The 24,676-nt window shown below is 43.2% G+C and overlaps 1 protein-coding gene across 1 annotated transcript in view; it reads right to left on the bottom strand.

Annotated features, from left to right (window-relative positions):
• grip1 (glutamate receptor interacting protein 1) overlaps window positions 1–24,676 on the bottom strand; it is a 49,171-nt gene that overhangs the window by 6,230 nt on the left and 18,265 nt on the right. The window contains exons 2-21 of the mRNA XM_084573957.1: window positions 17,055–17,135; window positions 15,589–15,724; window positions 14,655–14,800; window positions 14,480–14,563; window positions 14,332–14,407; window positions 14,103–14,248; window positions 13,518–13,665; window positions 13,239–13,408; window positions 12,567–12,704; window positions 12,302–12,451; window positions 12,030–12,216; window positions 11,763–11,908; window positions 4,130–4,210; window positions 3,978–4,047; window positions 3,354–3,499; window positions 2,227–2,371; window positions 1,403–1,542; window positions 1,078–1,281; window positions 832–985; window positions 162–273 (exon numbers count right to left, since the gene is read on the bottom strand). Coding sequence (XP_084430083.1) covers window positions 162–273; window positions 832–985; window positions 1,078–1,281; window positions 1,403–1,542; window positions 2,227–2,371; window positions 3,354–3,499; window positions 3,978–4,047; window positions 4,130–4,210; window positions 11,763–11,908; window positions 12,030–12,216; window positions 12,302–12,451; window positions 12,567–12,704; window positions 13,239–13,408; window positions 13,518–13,665; window positions 14,103–14,248; window positions 14,332–14,407; window positions 14,480–14,563; window positions 14,655–14,800; window positions 15,589–15,724; window positions 17,055–17,135 — 2,660 coding nt within the window. The remainder of the gene's footprint in view (window positions 1–161; window positions 274–831; window positions 986–1,077; window positions 1,282–1,402; window positions 1,543–2,226; window positions 2,372–3,353; window positions 3,500–3,977; window positions 4,048–4,129; window positions 4,211–11,762; window positions 11,909–12,029; window positions 12,217–12,301; window positions 12,452–12,566; window positions 12,705–13,238; window positions 13,409–13,517; window positions 13,666–14,102; window positions 14,249–14,331; window positions 14,408–14,479; window positions 14,564–14,654; window positions 14,801–15,588; window positions 15,725–17,054; window positions 17,136–24,676) is intronic.

Here is a 24,676-nt window from a genome sequence, read left to right as displayed (position 1 = left end):
GGTTCCAGGAGTTTTTAATGTGGTAAAAAAGTTTGATGTTGGCGTTTAAACGAACTGCTGCTTCAGAACTTTCTACATTTGAGCTCCAACCCTACCACTAATACGACACCTTCTTCTTCTACTAACACATGTGAGGTAGTCATCGTGACAGTGTTGTTCACCTCCAGCTCTCTGAGGATGCCGCTCTGACCACAAGTCTCCAAATCCTCCAGCGCCTGGGACCAGAAGTTCTCCTCCTGGTCCGGTTCCGTCCCATCGTGCCCCACAGTGAACCTGGGGAGGGGGAGGGGAAAGGTCAGAGGTCAGAGGTCAGGAAGTCAGAAAGAAGAACAGCTTGATGGGAAATAACAAACACATGTAGGAGGCTGGAGGTGTTCTGGTCATGCTGGTGAGGAGGAGACGTGTGCAGTGACGACGTACAGGTCCACCAGGTGAGACGGGGGTCAAAGGTCACCAGGTGAGGGTTTCTGCTAGAGGAGTGACAGAAGACTGTGTATGGGGGGGGGGTTAAAGGTCAAAGGTCAGTGCGGTACCTGCTGTCAGAGATTAGACCACTGGGCAGATTACAGCCTCTGTAGACACAAACATTGTCCTGTTAAACAACAGGTGAGTATGTGGTCCATCAGTGTGACCTGGCCCAGACCACCTCCACATCTGGACTGAGTGACCGCATCTCAAACACATCTGTAGTTTAATCTGAGATCAGATCCCTCGAGATACGTGTTAATATCAGGTCTGAACAGGAAACAGTTTAATCTACAACACAATAAACGCTTCTCGAAGCTTTTCAGAGTAAAGAGTCACGTCTGTTTATGTTTATTCTTCCCTCACCCTCCGAGCGGTGGGCGGTCCCAGTCATCGTCACTCAGCCCCAGATCTGACAGCGGATTGGCTCGCTGGCGAGCGGAGGAAGACGATTGGCTGTTGGTCGTCTTGGCGTTGCGCCACTCGTGGAAACTGTACGGAGACGACTGAAATGGCGGCGCTAAACGGAAAGACGGAGAGAAATATTTAATTAGATGTGAATTAATAAGGGCCTGAAGGTCAGAGGTCAGAGGTCAGAGGTCAGAGTCCTACCAGGGGTGGTGTAGCTGCCGTCCATGTTGGAGCCGTCCCAGGACTCCACGGCGCTGTCCACGGACGGGAGGGTGCTGAACGCTCTCTGGCTTGTCGGAGGCGCTACCATGACAACAGGCTCCTCCTCTCCGTCCTGGTTCTCCTGGTTAAGCCCCACCCCCGGCCCCAAGCCCGAACCAATCACGCACGACTTCGGGCTCGATACTGAAACCGACAAACAGACGATTCATGTCGATCAAACTACAGACGGTCACGTGTCTCTGCTGCTCTCGTGTTTAAATGTTTGATTAAAGACGTGAACACGTTTATTAAAGCGTTCACTTACGCTCTCCCTGCTTCTTGATCTTCAGTGTGACCGTCTCTCCCGCCTGCTGCAGCAGACTGATGGCTTCACTCAGAGGTTTCCCCTTCAAACTGCTGCTGTTGATCGCCAGGATACGGTCGCCCACATGGATCGCTCCCGTCCTGCACGGACACAAACACCCAGGACGTTTATAGTGAACAGTGTTGCTAGACGAGCTTAAATTAATATCAGATGATAAAAGTGATGACTAAATGTGTGACTGTCAAAATGTCATGTGATTGGATAAGGGGACAGCTACCAAAACTAGCTGCTACAAGCCCCGTGGCTACAAATGAGGAGGAAGGAGCATCACGATGAGCATTTAGCATTTAGCTAGGATTTGTTCTGTAAACGTAGTTCCTGGAGTGAAAGACAAAGACAAAGTAAAACAGTAAACTATTCAAACCTGTGATTTATAGTTTAAGATTTGAAATGTGTGGCGGCTAAAATGTGTCCTTTAAAGGTTTTAATTGTTTTACAAGCTTCATTAAATCGATCTGAAGTGAGAAATCTGATTATTATTTTGTCTAAAGACGACGTATAAAATGAGTGTTGACCAAATGACTTTTCATCAACTAAAACTATGAAAGATAAAAATGACCAAATTAAAACTGGTCCTAAAAACCATGACAACAACAATCTGATAACTGTAATAAAATAAAGCCGTGAATGAAAGATGAGGAAACAGTCTCTAAATAAAATGATATTATTAATTATTAGCAGCAGAGGGCGACATTCTCCACTTTATATCTCATTCCTCCTCTACTGTACTGAGACGTCCCAGGATGTAAAGAGTCAGATCGTACCTCTCAGCCAAACCCCCCTTGGTCAGTGAGGAGATGATGATGGGGTCGAAGGGCTCCTCGGTGCCAGAGATGGTGATGCCCAGTGGTCCTCCGTATCTCTGCAGCTCCACCGTGTAGATGATGCTGCCGGACACCTCCTGTTCATCTGACATGTTGAACACAGATTCATTTAATACCAGGTCGACGCTGGGGAACGGTCAGCTGATGACGACGGGTCGTCCTGACAGAGGTTTAATCTAAACTGCTGGATCCTTGGTGAGGTTCTAGGGTTACGGTTAAACTTCAGGACGATCAGAGCTAGAGGAAGAAGACTGAGGTCTAACAGACTGTTTTCATTACGAATATGTGATGAGGCTGAGAGCCACTGAGAAGGTCTTGAGTTGTTGAGGAGGCTACAGTCAAGTTGTTAGCAAAGTCCATCAACAGGTTCTCATGGTTCTCAGGGTTCTTAGAGTTCCAGGGCTGCAGAATTAGTTTCTATGAGTCATTGAGGAGCTTTAACAGTAAATGTATCTTAACTATGTGCTAGTAAGGTCTCATGAGCTTTTAGGAGACACAGAGAAGGCCTTAATGAGGTTCCTTGATCTAGATCCTAGAGGTTCTAAAGGTTCAGAGGGTGAAGATTAGTTTCTTGGTCTTATTGAGGAGCTTTGAGAGTTAAATGACCAGGTTCTAGTTATGTTTGATAATGTTTTTTTTTTAAACCACAGCAAATGACTAAGGAGTGTACTTATGTTCCTTGAACAGGTTCTACAGGTTCTAAAAGCTCCAGGGGTACAATATTAATGTTTTGAGGAGCTTTGACAGACCGAAACATCTGATGAGGCCACATTCAAGACGTTACTAAAGCTCCTTGACCTAGGTTGATCTAGGTTGATCTAGGTTGACCTAGGCTGATCTAGGTTGATCTAGGTTGATCTCGGTTGATCCAGGTTGACCTAGGTTGATCTCGGTTGATCTAGGTTGATCTAGGTTGATCTAGGTTGATCTAGGTTGATCCAGGTTGACCTAGGTTGATCTGGGCTGATCTAGGTTCAGGTTGTCTAGAACAATACACCATACAACGCCTGCTGATGTTCTAGGTGTCAGTGTAATCTGTTTCTTTGAGGAAGGGATTAAGGGGACACCTGAGTTGTCTTCGTCTTTGCGGATCTTCAGTTTGACGAGCTCCTCACACTGCTGGAGGATCTGGACAGCTTCCTCCATGGAGCAGTTCTCTACCCGGATGTTATCGATGGCCAACAGCTTGTCTCCGAGCTCCAACGTTCCCGTCCTAAGAAACAAAATAAATAAGTAAAAATCAATAAGGAAGGACACTGTAATCATTAAAACATTAACTCAATATCAATAGATATGAATTAAATATTACATTAAAGTGGAACTGTCTCATGTAGGTACGGGTTTTATGATCTAAGTCCTTTGTTTCACCAGATTAGACCAGTGATCATTAGATGTTCTGACATTTATTATTGAATTACTATGATAATGAACATATCTGCTGTGAATTATTGTCACATTAGTTAATATTCTATAATTTTCTTATATAATCCTGTAACGTGTTTTAATTTAACGTTCAGTGAACCGATGCTAACACACTGATTCTCTTTAACTCACATTTTCTGCTTCACCCTCCAGAACACATGACCTACAGAGCGCCCAGCACCGTTGGCTTAATTAACCAGCCAACCTGACTTCTACACAGCTGATGCCGTTTTCATTCAGCATCACTTCCTGGACACGTATCTGGTTACCTGTGTGCAACGCTTCCTTTCTTGATGTCGGAGATGATGAGAGGGTCGCCTGGTTTCCTGTTGGACGGAGCTGCAGACACAGAGTTAGAGATGAATCACACGGACGGAGTGTGAAAAAGAAAATGGGTCGAGTGTTTGACGGTGCGTCTCACAGCTGATGGTGATGCCGAGCTCCACTCCTGGTTTCTTTGGGAGCTTCACGTGGAACGTCCCTGAACTGGGGATGACCGACTCTGAGACGAGTAGAGAGACAATAATTAATTCACAATGAACTAAAATATCTCTATGACGTTCAGTTTGATGGGAACCAGTGGAGGAGTCTAAATTAAAACATTTACTTTGACATATTCATGAGTCGGACGTCACTCAGATGAAGTGTTGTTTTCACTGTTTTTCATGAATACTGCTATAAACCATAAATATTTCTGCTGCGATGAGAACAACAGCAGATGTAAATGAATCACTGGTCCAATCAGAGACACCAGCAGGAGTGTATTGGTTGTCAACATGCTCATCCTGATGATTAACACATTTTTAAAGCAGACGACAGATGGTTTGCTCACAAACAGACGTCTGTTTAGTCGCCTTTTACTGCTAAAGTTCTTCAGTGAGTCGTTCAGTGGTCAACTTGGTTATTGGCTCAAACTCAAAGTAAAATGTTCATGTACAGTTTTTGCTTCCTTCAGATTCTGTCTACATGAAAATGATTTAAAACACGTCCAGAAAGTAGACAGAGTATTTGTTCACGTGCCAATATTACATATCAGAGAGGAGCTCCTCTAGGATCCAATCAGAGTCCATGTGTTCAGAAGTGTTTCCATCAACGTAATGAGACTCAGGTGTGGTTCAGTTCCTGGTTTAGTTGAAATAAATCAGGGATTTGTCTCAGTCTGATCCTCACAACACATGTTTGTGGACAAAGGAGCTTTCTGAGGAGCTCAGAGAAAGAGTTGTTGTTGCTCATCAGGCTGGAAAAGGTTCCAGAACCATCTCTAAAGAGTTTGGAACCCACAAATAATCCACAGTCAGACAGATTGAAGACGACTGTTCCCCTCTACAGGAGTGGTCCACCAACAAAGATCACTCCATAATAGTCTGAGAGGTCCCAAAGGAACCCAGGGGAACTTCTAAGCAGCTAAAGGCCTCTCTCTCATTGGCTAATGTTAATGTTGATGAATCCACTCAACAACCATGGTGTGATGGACAAAGACACTGCTCTCCAAGAAGAACATTTCTAAACATCATGTGGACAAGACAGAAGACTATTGGGACAATGTTTAGTGGACAGATGAGACCAAAGTAGAATAGTTTGGTTTAAATGAGATGAAACAACACTGCATCATTCCAGCATCAGAACCTCATCCCTCCATCAAACATGGGGGTGCTAATGTCCTGGTTTGGGCCTGTTCTGCTGCATCTGGACCAGGACGTCCTGTCCTCATTGATGGACCAATGAATTCTGAATTCTACCAGTGAACTCTAAAAGAAAATGTCAGGACATCTGTCCATGAGCTGAATGTGAAGAGAAACTGGGTCATGCAGCAAGACAACGAGAACCAAGAACACAAGTGGTTCTACAAAAGAACGGTTAAAGAAGAACAAGATGAATGTTTAGGAACGGCCAAGTCAAAGTCCTGACCTTAATCCAATAGAAATGTTGTGGAAGGACCTGAAGCAAGCAGTTGATGTGAGGAAACCCACCAACATCTCAGAACTGAAGTGGTTCTGTTCTGAGGAATGGGCTAAAATTCCTCCAAGCTGCTGTAGACCACTGATCAGCTGTTACCAGAAACATTTAGTGACCAGGAGGTCACAGCAGATACTGATAATATTATGACTGGTCCTTCTGCTGGAGAAACCTCCTACAGATGTTACTCTGTGATTTCAGCTCCCGGCTCGTGCTTTGTAGACTTTTGTTTACGACGTGATTGATCCCTCATACAACATGTCTGAGTCATCGGCGGCAGAGCGTCGTCTTGTTGTATTAAACTCCAGCGTAGGTGGTTATTTATAAAAGCCAGAGTATGCTGAACTTCCGGTGGGACGGTAGAGCAGCATGGACGTGTGAGACAAGAGCTCCTGCATGCCAACCTAAAACACTCCGCTAAAACTCGAAACACACGACGACGAAAGTCTAAATTGTGAATATGAGCGGAGTGCCAACAAAAACAAAGAATAAAAAAAACCCGGACATCCAAGGTAAAGTGAAACATCGATCAACTAACGAGAGTGAGCTAACACCTGAAGCTAATATGGCCTCGTTTCAAAGCAGCCTGGACGGCATTAGCAAGCAAATTCAAGTTCTGCAAAACGAAATGAAGACGGACCTAAAAACATTCAAAGACGAAATCACAACACAAATGAGAAACGATCTGACAGAACTTAAGGGAGACATCGATCAAAAGTTTGCTAAAATAACCACGGATATCAGCGAACACGATGAGAAGATAAGCGCTGCTCTGACACGCACAGAAGAGCTGGAGTCGTGGAGTTACGAAGCAAACGGCGCACTACAGGACATAATGCGAGAACAGAAAATGATAATGGACAAACTAGACAATTTAGAATCGCGGTCCCGTCGAAATAATTTAAGGGTGTATGGCATACATGAGGAAGAAGAGTCCAAACACGACTCGGTCGCACAGTTCATGGATAAATGGCTCCGTGAGGAATTTTCCATAAACTCGGACCTGCAGATTCAGCGTGCTCACCGAGCCTTGGCTCCAAAACCAAAAACGGGCCAAGCACCCAGATCGATCATCATTAACTTCCAGCAGTTTACAGTAAAGGAGATGATATTGAAAAAAGCATGGGAGAAGAAAACGATCACCTTCGGAGGAAACAGAATCTACTTTGATCACGATTACTCAGAAAGGACACTGCAACAACGCAAAGCGTATTCTAACGTCAAAAAGATCCTGAAGAAAGAAGGCATCCGCTTTCAGACACCTCTCAACAGGATGCGCATCCACTGGTCCAGCGGGGTGAAAACCTATGGCAGTGCAGACGAGGCAACCAGAGACCTGCGGGAGAGAGGATACGACGTGGAAAACACGGGGCCCAGCACCGGAGGATCCGCAATCGTTAAGAGGCTACAATCAGCTGGAACCGCGACATGGACACAGACCGGGAGCGGACGCAGCGGGGAGGCCGGCAGACGCGCGCGTGAAAGACTGCATGACTTTCATCTGAGGGGAAATAACACCGGCTAAGTATTTGTTTCACTGTTAACCAGAGTTAAAACAAATATGAAAAGTTTTTTGCTCACCAAGGTTGAAGGAGGTTTAAAATACAGCAGTATACAGTTAGCTATGATGGGTTATAGATAAATGGACTGTTGGCTTCAGGACTGATACGCAGCTGCGAGGACTGGTATGAGAATATTAATCCTGTTTGGATTGAATCTCATTACTGGGTGGGGGCCCTTTCTTTGTGAGAGGCTTTCCCCCTCAAAACAACAAGAGTGTCAGCAGAAGTTCAGGGTTGTTGACATCTCTTTGTGGAGGTCACTTTTTTTGTATATAGTTCGAATAAGCACTGAACAGTTTTCGAAAGTGCTACTCGTTCATGTATGTTTAACTGAAAGCCTGTGGATGAATATTTACGAAGTTAAGACAACTAAGATAGTTTATGGACACCAAACAGGGAGAACTTAAAGTTCTTTCTTTAAATGTCAACGGCTTAGGAAACCCAGTCAAAAGAGCTAAAATAATGACCAAACTTAAAAAAGAAAAAACACAGATACATTTTCTACAAGAAACTCATCTATCAAAAGCAGAACATGAGAAACTAAAGAAATTTGGATTCAAAAATACTTACTATAGTTCACACCCCAGTGGTCGGAAAAGAGGAGTAGCGATATTGATGTCTAAAGCAACCAATTTTGAGTGCCAAAAGGAAATAAAAGACAAAGAGGGAACTTATATTATAGTAAAAGGGATGATGGGCCAAACAATGATAACGCTGGTCAACATTTACGCCCCACCTGAGAGTAATAAGGAATTTTTCAAATCTTTGTTTGACACCATTGCATTAGAATCAGAGGGCATTTGTATATGTGGGGGTGATCTTAATGTGGTGATGGATTATGATAAGGATACATCTAGTTTTAAGAGAAATAAGAAACCGATTACAAAACTGGTCAGAAATGCATGGGAGGAGATGGGATTTTTTGATGTGTGGAGAGATCTACATCCACTGCAGAGAGATTTTAGTCATTACTCAAAAACACACTCGGTGTATTCCAGAATTGACTATTTTTTCATGCAGCAAGAAAATAGAGATAAAATTAAAGATTGTTGGATTGGAGTAGCAGATGTGTCTGACCATAATGCCATCTATCTTAAGATTCACTTGAAATGTAGACAGAGAGATACAATATGGAGATTGAATGTGGGGATATTAAATAATGAATCAGTAGTTGAACAAATTAGGGCGGATATACGAACTTACCTGGATGAAAACAATAATGGCGAAACAGACCCTGCTATATTATGGGACGCTTTAAAAGCTGTGATACGTGGAAAATTGATTGCAATTACAAGTAATATCAAAAGAGAAAGGATAAAACGGTATAAAATGTATATAACAGAATTGAGACAACTGGAACAGAAGCATAAGGGAAGAGAAAAAGTTGAACCAAAGCACAAACAACGAATGAACGAAGTGAGAAAGGAAATTAATAACTTACTTCAATATGAGACAGAAACAAAAGCAAGATATTTAAAACAAAACTACTATGAATCAGGTTCCAAAGCAATGAAATTGTTAGCAAGACGCTTACGGAAACAACAGACAGAAACCACAGTTAATAAAATACACGACCCAAAAACAAACCAGCCTGAATGTAAACCAAAAGAAATTGAAAACATTTTTAGAAATTATTACAAAGAGCTATATTCCGAGCCATCGACTTTAGACCAGAATGAAATAAGAACCTTCCTTGACTCTCTGGACCTGCCCTCGATAGGCACTAAACAAAATGAACAGATTACAGCTAAGATAACAACAGATGAAATCCGGAAGGCTATACAAAAATTAAAATCAAGCAAGGCACCTGGTAGTGATGGATTTCCTTCTGAGTGGTATAAGAAATTTAGCGAAGAACTAACACCACTGCTCCACACTACGTTTAATTGGACTATGACTTATGATAGAATACCCCCCTCGTGGACTGAAGCAATCATTACAGTACTCCCCAAACCCTCTAAAGACAGGGAGTATTGTCAAAATTATAGACCGATTTCAGTTCTAAATGTAGATTATAAATTGTACACCTCAATTCTATCAAATAGACTCCAATCATTTGTACCAGACTTAATAGATGAGGATCAAAGTGGGTTTGTTAGGGATAGACAAACGCAAGATAATATTAGAAGAACAATGCATATTATACATAAAATACATAAAGACAACATACAAGCGGCTTTGATCAGCTTAGATGCGGAAAAAGCTTTCGATAGAGTTAATTGGGAATTCTTATATTTAACTTTGGCAAAATTTGGATTTAACTCAAAGTCAGTTCAGTGCATCAGGTCTATCTATAACAAGCCTACAGCTAGGGTAAAAGTCAATGGCTCTCTGTCAGAAAGATTTGTCTTGGAGAGAGGAACCAGACAGGGCTGCTGTCTTAGTCCCACGCTGTTTGCCTTATATATTGAGCCATTGGCCCAGATGATCAGACAGAATGGTTCAATAGAAGGCATAGAAATCAATAAACAAGAACATGTAATAAGTTTGTTTGCGGATGACATTATGATATATTTAAAAAATCCAGCAAACTCATTCAAACAGCTTACACAACTTCTTGACAGATTTGGTATTTATTCTGGCTATAAAGTTAATATACCTAAAACTCAAATTCTCATGCTCAACTGCTCACCAAACCAAGAACTTAAGGAATCGCAGATAAATTGGGAAGCAAAACTAATCAAATACTTGGGAATTAATATAACCAAAGATCTCTCTAAAATATATAGCAGTAACTATGAACACATTGACAAAAACATAAGGAGAGATATTGATAGATGGAACACTTACCCGTTAGGATTAACTGACAGGGTAAATGTGGTAAAAATGAACATTCTACCACGTCTGCTATATTTGTTTCTATCCTTACCTGTTGATATATTGAAAGACCAGTTTTTTAAATGGGATAAGTGCATTTCGAGATTTGTATGGGGAGGTAAACGGCCCAGAATACGATATGCCACATTGCAATTATCTAAAGACAAAGGGGGATTGGCACTCCCAAACCTAAAAGAATATTTTCGTGCTGCACAACTGCGACAGCTAATCTACTGGTGTGATGTGGGATACATATCTCGATGGAAAGACATTGAAATGTCTGCATTAAAATACCCAATTCAAACAAGTATTGGAGAAACAGAGACTCCCAATTATATAAAAGATGAAGAGAATTTCAACCCAGTGATATCCTTTACTTTAAATATATGGTATGCTACAGTGAAACAATTAAAAATAGGAAAGGAAATTGGACTATTAAAGTGGATTGCATTTGATGAAAAATTTGTGCCTAGAAAACATGATGCTAGATTCAATCAATGGATAGAAAAAGGAATTACAGCTATATGCACAACTGTTAAAAAAGGAGAAATTAAAAGCTTTCAAGAACTAAAGAATACACATGATCTAACGAATCAGGACTTATTCAGATATTTACAAATGAGGGACTATTATAATAAAAGTATCAAAACAACTGAAGACAAAATACACCCCATAATAAAAATACTTGTAAAAGGTTACAGTCAAGCTATTCCAAAGGCGGTGGCGGTTTTGTATAGATGTTTAATGGATTCTAAAACAGACTCAACATTATATATTAGAGCCAGATGGGAAAGGGAGTTAGGTGTAGGGATTCCAGAGGGGATATGGTTGGATATGTGGAAAATGCACCAAACTACAACACAGTCTTTGAAATGGAGGGAGTTTAGCTGGAAGAATGTGATTCGATACTTCATTACGCCTAAAATTAAAAGTAAGCTGACAAATGCACAGCAACCATGTTGGAGATTATGTAACCATGTGGATGCGGACCACACACACATCTTTTGGAAATGCATCAAAATACAACCTTTCTGGGAGAATGTTCATTTGGTTATTTGTGATGTTCTGGGGTATGTGATTCCCAAATCTTGTTTAGTTCTATACCTTGGTCATTTGGAGGGCATGGTACATGCGGGTGATCAATACTTAACCAGAATTCTTTTGGTTGCTGGGAAGAAGACCATCACTAAGAACTGGCTTAAGCCTGACACTCCAAGTCACAAACAGTGGACGTCCATTATAGAGGATATACTACAGATGGAACACCTTACATATAAACTGAGATTGAAAGAGGATGTTTTTCTAAAACGGAGTGAAAAATGGTTGTCATACAAGGGAAAACATAATTAACCGGTTTGGTTTAACATTAACGTAATTCACACAGGCTCTGTTTCTTTGCTTTTCTTTTTTTTTTTCTTTACATATTTAATGTTGTATTGTTTAAATCGAAAAATAAATAAAGATTGTCAAAAAAAAAAAAGCCAGAGTATGCTACGTTCACAGAGAGTCTGATAAATGACAGAGAAGCAGAACTCAGCACAGACTGGCGGCTAACGAGCCAAAAACAGGACGACACAGACACCAGACGGTCGCTTCATCTCCAGAAACATACAACTGAAGGAAAAACTGGCCGACAACCATCTTTTTTATTTTTTTTTCATGATGAATTGGACTAAAAGCTTTTTGGTGACTGAGAGTATTTCATGAATCTCGTTTTACCGGCCACGTCGAACTCGATCTCTAGCGTGAGTTGAGCGGTGATGGACGAGTCTCTGAGCAGCTGATTGGTTTCCTCCAGAGTCGAGTCTTCGGTGGGGACGCCGTTTATGGACAAGATCCTGTCGCCGATCTGCAGGATACCACACCTACAGGAAGACAGGACAACAGCAGCAGGATCAGAGGCTGGAAGGTGAAGTCTTCTTAGATTTCCATTCCTTCCCGTATTTATTTCCTTGTTCTTATTATTTTGATTTAAACTTTGTTCACCTCTCAGCGGGGCTGTCGGGGTCGATGTAGGCGATGAGCGGCGGCGAGGACAGCGTCTCCGTGGCGAAGACGCCGCCCTGCAGCTGCAGTCCGAACCCCATGATGCCGTCGCCTAGCAACGTCACCTCTGTTGTCTCCGTGTGGACCACCTGACCGGCGAGACCGACGGTGCTGGACGCCAGAGACACTGAGGGAGAGATTTGTTATTTTATTTTATTATTATTATTATTATTGTTATATGTTTCTGGATCTGGAGCAGGAGGCCGACTCACAGGAGCTCTTAAAGTCCTTCTTCTTGCCCTTCCTCCTCATCAGCGTGCCCCGTGGACTCGTGGGATACATGTTCCTGGGCAGGGTGCTCATGTTGAGGGACGAGAGACTATAGGCCGACATGGAGCCGGGAGAGAACGAGTGGCTGAGAGCTGCAGAGAGGAAGAGAGAGGAGGATGATGGTGGTGATGATGATGATGATGATGATGAGTGGAGGTGGAGCTATTAAAAAACAAAAGAGAAGGAGAGAGAGAGGGGCGGACGTACGAGGGTTGTTTGTATGGCGGTTGTGAGACCTGGCGCCTGATTGGTCGGGGTGGTAGGTGTTGTAGTGGTAAGGGGGGAGGATGGGGGCGGAGCCTCCGGTCTCCCAGGGGAGGGGGCGGGGACTACGCTGCACCTTGACTGCACACAGAGGAAGGTGTTCAGGTTAGGGACAAGAGGAAGAGGTCAGAGGTCAAAGGTCAAAGGTCAGGAGGTGAACGATTCACAGCATAGATATATAAAAGTAGATCTGCCACTCACAAGCTAGACTCTACTTATATATATCTATGGTTTAACTTTACACCCATAAAACAAAATATATTATTTGACTCTTTATTCAGAGAAAAACTAAAGAGATCTCAAACTGGATCGTGGTGCATTCAGGGACAGTCAGGACAAGGCTTCGTGGTTTGTCTATTCCAAGCTGTGGTGCGTTCGAGGCCCTCTCAGGATTGTTGTGTGTGTTTGTACCGTGCTGTGGTGCGTTCGAGGCCCTCTCAGGATTGCTATGTGTGTTTGTACCGTGCTGTGGTGCGTTCAGGGTCCTCTCAGGATTGTTGTGTGTGTTTGTACCGTGCTGTGGTGCGTTCAGGGTCCTCTCAGGATTGTTGTGTGTGTTTGTACCGTGCTGTGGTGCGTTCAGGGCCCTCTCAGGATTGCTATGTGTGTTTGTACCGTGCTGTGGTGCGTTCAGGGCCGGTCGGGCCTGGTGCTGGGGCAGGATCTCCATGCGGACGGTCTGACAGGAGGCCGAGAGCAGCTGAGTGGCTTCGGCCAGAGAACAGAACTCCATCGACTTCCCGTCGACGGACAGGATGTGGTCTCCCGCATGAAGAGCGCCACACCTAAAAAAAACAACAACACAAAAACAAAAACAACACAAAAGGTGAGAATTTAAATGGAAACAATTAAAATAAATGAATAAAAGGAACTGAGGGGTCAGAGGTCAGGTACCTGTCTGCTATACTGGCCGGTTTAACCTTGTCGATGATGATGACCTGCTTGCTGCAGAACATGGAGGTGGACAACGCCACGCCCAGACTGGAGCCCGTCGCCTTGGCAACCTCGACTAGCAGCGGCCCTGACGCCGTGGCAACCGAGTCTGAGGGAGACAAAAAAAACCAGACTTCAGACGGGGTTCCACAGGGCTCTGTCCTGGCTCCTCTTTCATTTAATCTCTACAGGTGCCTCAGCAGATTATATTGTTAAAAATATTTAAAATTATTATTATTATTAGACAGATGGTGCCTCACTTTACAGATTATCATGACTTCTATAGTTTTAATCTATGTTTTAATTCACAAAATGTCAAAATATTTAGTTCTGATACTTCCTTTAAATGTCTTGTTTATAGTTTTACTTTAGTTTTTAAGTCTTTATTTTCATTTTTAGACGTGAATTCATCTATAGGATTCAAGTTCAACTGATAAATTAGCATCATCTCTGTCGTTTATCAACTGATTTACTTCATTTTATATGATTTTTCTAGATATTGTTTTAATTATACTCTGTAGTGTAATCAGTGGTGCGTTTACTGACCCATCACCGAGACGTCGTACTCGATCAGCAGCGTGGCTTCCTGCCCGCACTGCTTCAGGATGCTCATGGCCTCCGACAACGTGCTGCCATGGAGACGGATCCCGTCGATGCTTAGCAACCGGTCGCCCGGTTTGACGGTTCCTTCTCTGTGGAGGGAGAGAGAGGACGACGCCGCTTTTAGTTTCTACTCTTTCAGACGGACGAACGTGAGAGGGCAAAGGTCACGTACCGTTCGGCCGGCCCGCCCGGCCTGATGGTCGTTATGACGATGGGGCGTGACTTGTTCCTGTCTTCATGGGCGCCGCCTGCAAACACACAAAGTTAAAGTTAGTTTTATTTTTTTCTTAACACACAAACACAAACTGACCCCGTCTCACCTCTGATGACGAAGCCGAAGCTGTTCCCTTCTTTGTGAAGCGTGACCTCCACGTTCTTGAACATGACCCCTGACCCCTGCACCGCTGCAACACAACACAATGTCGACACATCAGCATCGCGGCAGCTGGAACGTCACACATTTAAAACCCGGACACTCAGCTGCTCTGGACTTACAGACGGGAGGCAGCTCGTACTCGACCTCCAGCACGACTCGCTCGCCGACGTTCTTCAGCAGACTGATGATTTCATCGTGTCTGAACTTGGCCAGGTTGATGCCGTTGACGGAGCGGATGTAGTCGCCCACGTTCAGCTGGTCGCTCCTGAACGAAGAGTCAACTTTTATTCAACAGCAACGTTAACAAACCAACTTCAACGCAGACGACGCTGAGAGGAATTAACTGGGAACAGAATACTGATAATACGATGGGTGGAAAAATTCATCTGTGAACAAAATCTTAGTGGTGGAAAGTTGTTCTGGAGTCTCTCTGTTGGGAACTGATTCTGCTCCAGCAAATATTTGCCGGACCAATCAGATCATGTGGGCGGAGCTTTGTGTAATGATGGACAGCAGAGTAACAGTAGTCACAGACGTCATCTGAGGACCGCGGAGTCGCTTCAGTTATCTTTGTGAGGCTACCGTTAGCTTGTTTAGGCTAACGTAGCAGCTAACATTATCATATTTTGGCCAACACAGCTAAATGGTTTTATAATTAGAGTAGAAACGATACTGACAGGTAATAACTTTGAGATCATATGTTCCATAATTCATTGCTCTGATTGGTTGATGTGATTACAGCTGAAACACGACCCACAGCTGAAAATATTATAATTTTAGATGATCTTTTACCTCCTTTCCTAAATTTTTGGAGGTGATTTTTGGTGCAAAGCCGGTGAAAGGAAGGTACTGAACTCTACTACTCAGCTTTACATTCATCAGGACACATTCATTCCATCCTTGATTATGATGATGTTTTGTCTTATCCAGATTTATAAGGCTTTCACTTTATAAACATTGACATGGTCAGAGGTAAAAAAATAAATAAAGAAAAACAAATATGTTCATACATTTTAAACCAAATGAAACACCACTCGTCTGACTGTGCCGTACCTGGCAGCGATGCCTCCTTGTCGCAGGTTTGAAACCCGAGGTTTCCCATCTTTGTCGATTCCTCCTGAAACCGTCAGTCCGAGCGTCGTCCCTTCCTTTTTCATCAACTCCACCACCGAGCAGCCTCGAAACTCATCTACAGAAACGATTAAACGTTTTTTACTCGACATAAACCGCGTCCTTTTCTTCTCGTCTTCCGTCTCTGCAGCGTCTCCACTCTGCCTCTGAGCTCAGAGAAATAAAATAATAATCTGGACAAAGAGAGAAGTGAAGTCATCTTCTATTCTGTCGTCCATCTATATTTTATCAAACGCCTGAAATATTTAACAGAGGCAGAGACGAACAGAGACAGACCAGAGATATTTCAGTGTCGTGCGGCCGATCCTCAGGTGATAAATCAGAAAGCAGGGTTTGGTTAAAATGTAGTATTGTAATATTAATCAGGCTTCATCCTCTTTCATTCAGGCTGGATTAAGATATCCAATCTTTGGCAGAGATGATCACGGTCTCCTCCGTCAGCCTTCAGAGAGGCTTTACAGAAAATGCACCAGTGTCCTTTTCAACTTTCCTAAAACACAGACGCTGACTCACAGTCTAAAATAAACCTCAGTGAACACATGCTGACGTGGTTGTGAACGTCCAGTGGAAGTTCAGACGTTCAGTCACTTTATTTAACTAATTTAATGCTCTAACAGTTTCTCTACTTAGTCCTGGAGCTCTAACTAAGCCTCTACTTTGCACCAATGACTTCAAGTCTGTCAGGTTCAAGTTCTGCAGTTTCCTAGAAATGAATCTTGTCTTCTAGCTTCTTGAACTGGTTCTCAAGTTCCTTGTTCTTTGAGTCCTACAACTGGTTTCAAATGTCTTCAAGTTTCCTCTAAACGCTTCTAGAGCTCCATCATCTGGTTCTGGACTCCGACCAGTTTCTTTAATGGATTCTGTGATTCATTTAAACTGGTATTTAACCTCCGTCAGTTACTCTGGACCTGTGTCTGCTGCTACAATCAGCTGTGAAGCAGTTCCTCCATAAACTGGATATGAAGCTCCAGCAGATCCCTTAAGAACCTTTACTAGTTCTTCTAACTGGTTCTGCAGCTCCACCTGAAACAGTCCCTCACCTTTTCTAAATGGTTCTAAACCGTCATCAGCTCTTCTTCCTGGTTTTGAACCTTTCTAAAGGTTTACCAGATCCTCTCACTTTAAACCACTGACACTGAGCTCAAAGGTTCTTCACCGTATCAGCTCTCTACCGTCTCTTAATTTTATTTTACAGCTTTCATTGTTGTTTTTTATTTCTGTTCATCTCACACTACAACTAGGCCACCAGCTCCAGGTGGGAGGAGATGAACTGCGACTGTCAGCATCTTTCCCGCAGGTCACGGGATGGAATAAACATCAGCTGTTTGTTCTGTTTTAGTTCTGCCGGTGGAACACAGAACCAGATTATAAATAAAGGTGAGAGCTACCTGGTATACTCTGCCTCCTGATGGCCAGCGCTCCGTCTGGAGGTCTGGACCCGGCGGAGTGTTTGGTGTACGGCCCTTCATCTGCAACACAAACAACCACACAGACATTTTATTGCACAGCCATGGACTGGTTTGGAGGCGGTACCTGTGTCTGCCAGGTCCGTTAACCGGATCTAAAGATCTAACAGGTCCTTTAAAGGGTTCTGAAGTTCATCTCGGTTCACCGCACCAACTAATCTCAGAGACAGAATCCTCCCAGATTTCAGCCTCTATCAGTCTCCTCCCACAATGCATCTGTACTCACCGTCATCATTAGCCAGTGAATAGTTTCCACCGCAAAAAGTTAGCATGTTAGCATCCTCATCTTCAGCCCCTGCCACTAATTAGCGTAAATAAAAGCTCTGAACAATGAGCAGCCACCTCTGAGTGGAGTCTAAAGAAGCTTCTGTCAACTCAGTGTGTCCTCATGAATAAAGGAAGTACAGCCGCAGAGCGATGACCTCATCAGTACAGCGACCAATCCCTGCGGAGAACAAGGTGGTCCATCTCAGTCTGGGCCAATGGCAGGAGTCCACTGAGAGACCGTGACAGTGAAGTCATCGTACAGATGAGACGTCCAGTGAAATGTGGATTTTAAGTCACAGAGAATGATTCTGGTTCTTTAATAGAACTTTAGAACGGATATTTAGAGAACCGGGAATGTAGATTTGATCACGTCCATCATGATTAAATGTTAGTATTGATCAAGCATTAACTATTTGACTTAAGTGTTGCGCTGTTTTATTTCATTCTTCTATTTGGTTCTATGTTCTAATTTATTCTAACACAGGGCGATTATCAATTAAGCAGTAAATAGTCAATTAATCCTCTGACTGGCCTGTAAATAACAAACTTCTCTTGATAAACTTATTTCAACATGATATCTATGAATGAAGAACCCATTTGTTGATCACAAAGTTCAGATTTATTCACTGTAATTAGGAAAGATGTTAATTTTTAGTGTTAAGTGCGATTTAAGTGTAATGGTTAGAACCAACAACCTTCCTGCTGTGATGCTAACCACTGCTAAAAGCTGCTAAAGCGGAACGTTCATGTAAATCTACCTGGTTTAGTTTTACAGGTCTATATGAGCAGAGACATGCCGCCATGCTAGCACCCTAACGTTAACAATAATCTAATGTAACCTTTAAAAATCTAAAACCAACAAATCTTAACCCGCAAACCGTTGTGTGTCCCAGAAAAAACTGGTCCCTACAATGTTAGTATACTATGAAAAATGTCCCCCTACAACACAGTCATGTTTCCATCACATCCATTTCCTGTAGACTCAACCGTACGTCTTTATATTTGCTTTTTGTCCCCAGAAAGAAGCCAAGTCCCCAAACCGTGACTCTGTAAACAGCTTTAGGTCCCCACAACATGAGTAAAACAAGCACACAACACACACACACACAGAGCGTGGCTAACTGTAGATGAAAGCCGAGCCTTCCTCCTCCTCCTCCTCCTCTTCCTCCAGATGTAGGACAACAGCAGCATCTCTTCAGCCTCCATTTACAGCACCATCTTCACACATTCACAAATAAAACTACAACGAGGTCAATGAAAGCAGACGACCAGCGCCGCCTACAGGCAAGAAGGAAATAAAACTAGTGTCTGATATTTGGATTCTTTAATCTACAAATAAATCTAAATTGAGATAATTTTTAGTTGTACGTTTTGACCATTTATTGACATTTATTTAACATAAACATGAAGTTTGACGTCTGTTGGTTGAAACAACAGGAAACCGTGAAAGTCGAGGCGGCGCCCCGAGAAAATATTTATAAAATGCTGAGTTTTCGCAGCTACAAGCCAAAGTGTGTTTTCACGTGTATATTTAATGTCCACTGTGGTTTAGCGCGACACAGCGATGATCCATTTTTAATTGTTTTATTTGTAGAGTTCCTCTAGAAATGTTCACATAGCTCAGTGAATATAACACATCAAAGATAATCTGAAAAATAAAGGAACCATCTTCAGTTCAAATTTAGGATTATCTCAACCTCAGAGTTTCCACCGTGTCTTTAGATGTTCTGTTGGAAAGATGTGCAGCACGGATGACAAACACAGTGGATTGTAAATAAAGCTTTGAACATTTAAATAACTGATTTGGTTTTTCTTAAAGGTATAGACACAGCAAACCGAGATCAAAGAACTACCAGTAACTCGGGGCAACTGACTACAGCTAATGACCAGCTGATGTATCCGTTCTACACCCGAGAGGAAATAAATCTTCATGGGAGGCTAGGAAGCTAAGCTAGGCTAAGAAGAGCTACAAACCATGGATTAAATTTGTGTATTTGTTTACTTTCATCACTTCCTGTTTTCCCTGTCATGCTCTGTTTCTCTGTGATCTCTCTCAAGTTGAATTTGCTAAAACAAACAAAAAAACAAATAATAATAACACCAACAGAGAATCCACCAGCGCCAACTGTGCAGGACTCATCGGAAAAACTAGACCTTCAGCTTGAAGTGTCACCGCCTTAAAATCAAACTATGCCAGTTCATTAGGTACACTAGTGAAGTCATTTGTGGTGCTGTTAAACTGGATTGATTTGAGGAGATGATCCATATTTTGGAACTAGCTACGAGTCGATAGTTCTACCCAGTGAAAGCACAGTTGAATCAACATCTCTCTCAGTTATTAGAAACTAAAGCTGAACAACAGAAACTTCATGAAGTATAGATTAGTATAGACAGCAGGACTGTTATATTACATTGTTTTCACTAGTGTACCTAATGAACTGGCCACCTCTTTATGCTGTGTTATTTGTACATATTAACTAGATTGTAGTTAAGGATATGAATGTAACTGTGGTGACAATTAACCTCAATATAAATATAGTTAACATGGAAGTGTCTTAGTAGCTGTTAGCATGTTAGTGCTCAGCTGTTAGCATTTAGCACTGCATTTCATATCATTTTTCTTTTTTTTTCATGAATTTATTGACATTTATATCCTGTTTTTGTCGGTACGTCCAGCTCTTACTTTAAATATCATAAAATTATAATTAATCACTCAACCTGACCTGGACTGGACCCATGTATGTGACTCAACGCAGACATACGGGGACGGTGGAATTAGGAGGTCCCTGTACAGTTAATATTTATATTTCAGAAAGACTACAACACAATTCAATAGAACTACAAAATAAACACACAGTTGAATCAACATCTCACTCAGCTATTAGAAAATAATGTTGAACACCAGAACCTTCATGGAGACCAGATATAAAGCAGGACTGTTGTATACATTCACTAGCGTACCTAATGAACTGGCCAAGCTATACCTACCCTCTTAATACACACCATGAATATTACATCTATTCTCTCTCTCTCTCTCTGTGCTCTCACTCATTCTGAATGTCTCTCGTCCGAAGCAACCTGCAGCGATCGACTGAATGAATCCATCAGTGATCCTCTCTCTCTCTCTCTCTCTCTCTCCAATGTCACTCGACCACACAAACATGTATGTTTCAGAACATGCTCATCCCTCCATCATGCACACCCCCCCCCCCCGCCCCCCCCCCCTCTCTCTCTCTCTCTCCCAGTGTCCCTCTATGTCTCTCTACCTTTGTTCACCCTGCGCAGGATCTGGCAGCGACATTTAAACGACACGGCGATCATGGTGGAGCCGAGCCGAGCGCCGCCTCCCCCCCCAGCGCCATGCAGATGCAAAAACTACACCTCCTCTTCCTCTCCTTCCTCTCCTTCCTCTCCTTCCTCGTCGTGTCCTGTGCAGGGGGCGACCGAGCGAGCGAGCGAGCGGCGGACGACCTCGTCAGACAGAAACCATCATCATCGAGACGAGAGCGAGAGGGGGAGGGAGGGAGGAAATGAGAGAGAGAGAGAGAGAGAGAGAGAGGGCTGCAGATGTGAAGCTCCTCCATAAAATGAGGAGGAAGAGGAGGAGGGAGGGAGGGAGGAAGGGGGAGGGGGTCGAGTCTGCGCAGATGGGAGGATGAAGATGAGCGGGAGGAGGAGGAGGAGGAGGAGGAGGAGGGAGGCTGCTGTTTCTCTCCTCTGGTTTATAATGTGTGATTGTGCAGCTGGATGGAGGGATGAAGGAAGAGAGAAGGAAGGAAGGAAGAGAAGAGATAAAGGGATGGATGGATGTTAAAGGAAGAAAAGAAATGAAAGGAATGAAGAAAAGAATATGAAAAAAGAGGAGAAGGGAGGAAAGTAAGAAAGAAAGAAAGAAAGAGAGAGAGGGAAGGAGAGAGGAAGCAAAGAAGGAATGAAAGAATAGGGAGGGATGGAGGAAGGAGGAGGAGAGAAGGATGAGTATGAGAAAGAAAATAGAAAGAGGAAGGAAGGAAGCAAAGGAGGAGTGGAGGAAATATGAAGGATGGAAGGATGGAAGGATAGAAAGATGGAAGGAAGAAGGATAGAAGGATAGAGGGATGAAGGATGGAAGGATGAAGGATAGAAGGATGAAGGATAGAAGGAAGAAGGATGAAGGATGAAGGATGGAAGGATGAAGGACAGAAGGATAGAAGGATGAAGGACAGAAGGATGAAGGATGGAAGGATGAAGGATGGAAGGATGGAAGGATGAAGGATAGAAGGATGAAGGATGAAGGATGAAGGATGGAAGGATGAAGGATAGAAGGATGAAGGACAGAAGGATGGAAGGATGAAGGATGAAGGATGGAAGGATGAAGGATGAAGGATGAAGGACAGAAGGATAGAAGGATGAAGGATAGAAGGATGGAAGGATAGAAGGATGAAGGATGAAGGATAGAAGGATAGAAGGATGAAGGATGGAAGGATAGAAGGATGAAGGATGAAGGATGAAGGATAGAAGGATGAAGGATGAAGGATGAAGGATGGAAGGATGGAAGGATGGAAGGATAGAAGGATGAAGGATGAAGGATGGAAGGATAGAAGGATGAAGGATGAAGGATGAAGGATAGAAGGATGAAGGATGGAAGGATGAAGGATGGAAGGATGGAAGGATGGAAGGATAGAAGGATGAAGGATGAAGGATGGAAGGATGAAGGATGAAGGATGAAGGATGGAAGGATGGAAGGATGGAAGGATAGAAGGATGAAGGATGAAGGATGGAAGGATAGAAGGATGAAGGATAGAAGGATGGAAGGATGGAAGGATAGAAGGATGAAGGATGAAGGATGAAGGATAGAAGGATGAAGGATGAAGGATAGAAGGATGAAGGACAGAAGGACAGAAGGATGAAGGATGGAAGGATGAAGGATAGAAGGATGAAGGATAGAAGGATGAAGGATGAAGGATGAAGGATAGAAGGATGAAGGATGAAGGATAGAAGGATGAAGGATAGAAGGATGAAGGATGAAGGATGAAGGATGGAAGGATGGAAGGATGGAAGGATAGAAGGATGAAGGATGAAGGATGGAAGGATGAAGGATGAAGGATAGAAGGATGAAGGATAGAAGGATGAAGGATAGAAGGATGAAGGACAGAAGGATGAAGGATGAAGGATGAAGGATGGAAGGATAGAAGGATGAAGGATGAAGGATAGAAGGATGAAGGATGGAAGGATGAAGGATGGAAGGATGGAAGGATGGAAGGATAGAAGGATGAAGGATGAAGGATGGAAGGATAGAAGGATGAAGGATAGAAGGATGGAAGGATAGAAGGATGAAGGATGAAGGATGAAGGATAGAAGGATGAAGGATGGAAGGATGAAGGATGGAAGGATGGAAGGATGGAAGGATAGAAGGATGAAGGATGAAGGATGGAAGGATGAAGGATGAAGGATAGAAGGATGAAGGATAGAAGGATGAAGGATAGAAGGATGAAGGACAGAAGGATGAAGGATGAAGGATGAAGGATGGAAGGATAGAAGGATGAAGGATGAAGGATGAAGGATGGAAGGATGGAAGGATAGAAGGATGAAGGATGAAGGATAGAAGGATGAAGGACAGAAGGACAGAAGGATGAAGGACGGAAGGACAGAACGATGGAAGGATAGAAGGACAGAAGGATGAAGGATGGAAGGATGAAGGATAGAAGGATAGAAGGATGAAGGATGAAAGATGAAGGATGGAAGGACAGAACGATGGAAGGATAGAGGGATGAAGGATGAAGGACGGAAGGATAGAAGGATGAAGGATAGAAGGATGAAGGATGAAGGATGGAAGGATGGAAGGATAGAAGGATGAAGGATAGAAGGATGAAGGATGAAGGAAGAAGGATGGAAGGACAGAACGATCGAAGGATAGAGGGATGAAGGATGAAGGATGAAGGATGAAGGATAGAGGGATGAAGGACAGAAGGATAGAAGGATGAAGGATGGAAGGATGGAAGGATAGAAGGATGAAGGATAGAAGGATGAAGGATGAAGGATAGAAGGATGAAGGATGAAGGATGGAAGGATGAAGGATAGAGGGATGAAGGATGAAGGATAGAAGGATGAAGGATGAAGGATGGAAGGACAGAACGATGGAAGGATAGAAGGATGAAGGATGAAGGATGAAGGATAGAAGGATGAAGGAAGAAGGATGGAAGGACAGAACGATGGAAGGATAGAGGGATGAAGGATGAAGGATAGAAGGATGAAGGAAGAAGGATGGAAGGACAGAACGATGGAAGGATAGAGGGATGAAGGATGAAGGATGAAGGATAGAAGGATGGAAGGACAGAAGGATAGAAGGATGAAGGATGGAAGGATGGAAGGATAGAAGGATGAAGGATAGAAGGATGAAGGATAGAAGGATGAAGGATGGAAGGAAGAAGGATAGAAGGATGGAAGGATGAAGGATGAAGGATGAAGGATAGAAGGATAGAAGGATGAAGGATGGAAGGATAGAGGGATGAAGGATAGAAGGATGAAGGATGAAGGATAGAAGGATAGAAGGATGAAGGATAGAAGGATGAAGGATGGAAGGATAGAGGGATGAAGGATAGAAGGATGAAGGATGAAGGATAGAAGGATAGAAGGATGAAGGACAGAGGGATAGTTTAACTGTTTAACATCCGGCTGCATTTTTACCCATAATTCATAGCGACCCAGTGGCGTCTAAATGATTCTACTTCCTGAAGATGATCAATCAATATGTTCATGTTTAACCTGTGATGCTTCTTGACAGCTGGTCTGATCAGAGCGCTGGGATTGGCTGAGGGCTGCGTCTCCATCAGCAGGTAGAGAGGTGGTCAGACATGTAGGTCAGTGTTTCAGATTAGAGCAGATTAGAGTCGACGAGTATTAACGGGATTAACACTGTTACCGTAACAACAGAGGATGCAGGTCAGTAGAGCTCAGTGCTGTCTGACCTGTGCTGCCCCCTGCTGCCCCCTGCTGGTCACTGCTGCCCCCTGCTGGTCACTGCTGCCCCCTGCTGGTCACTGCTGCAGCCTGAGGCCTCTCACGCCTCCTGCTGGACAAACAGCAACACAGCAGCACAGCAACACAGCAGCACAGCAACACAGCAACAGACGCCAGCCTCCTGTCTGTGAAGGTTCTCAGTCATCCAGGTCAAGGTATTACTACGACTGATTAAATCATTGTTATCACTTCACTTCCTGTTGGAGCTGAACCCAAACTCACTGTGTCTCATCCTCAGAGTCCAAAACATCACCAGCTCTGAACAGAACCAGTTAAAA

This window comes from Chelon labrosus, assembly GCF_963514085.1.
Source record: "Chelon labrosus genome assembly, chromosome: 23".
In the NCBI taxonomy this organism is placed as follows: Eukaryota; Metazoa; Chordata; class Actinopteri; order Mugiliformes; family Mugilidae; genus Chelon; species Chelon labrosus.
This window is presented reverse-complemented; position numbering and strand designations above follow the sequence as displayed.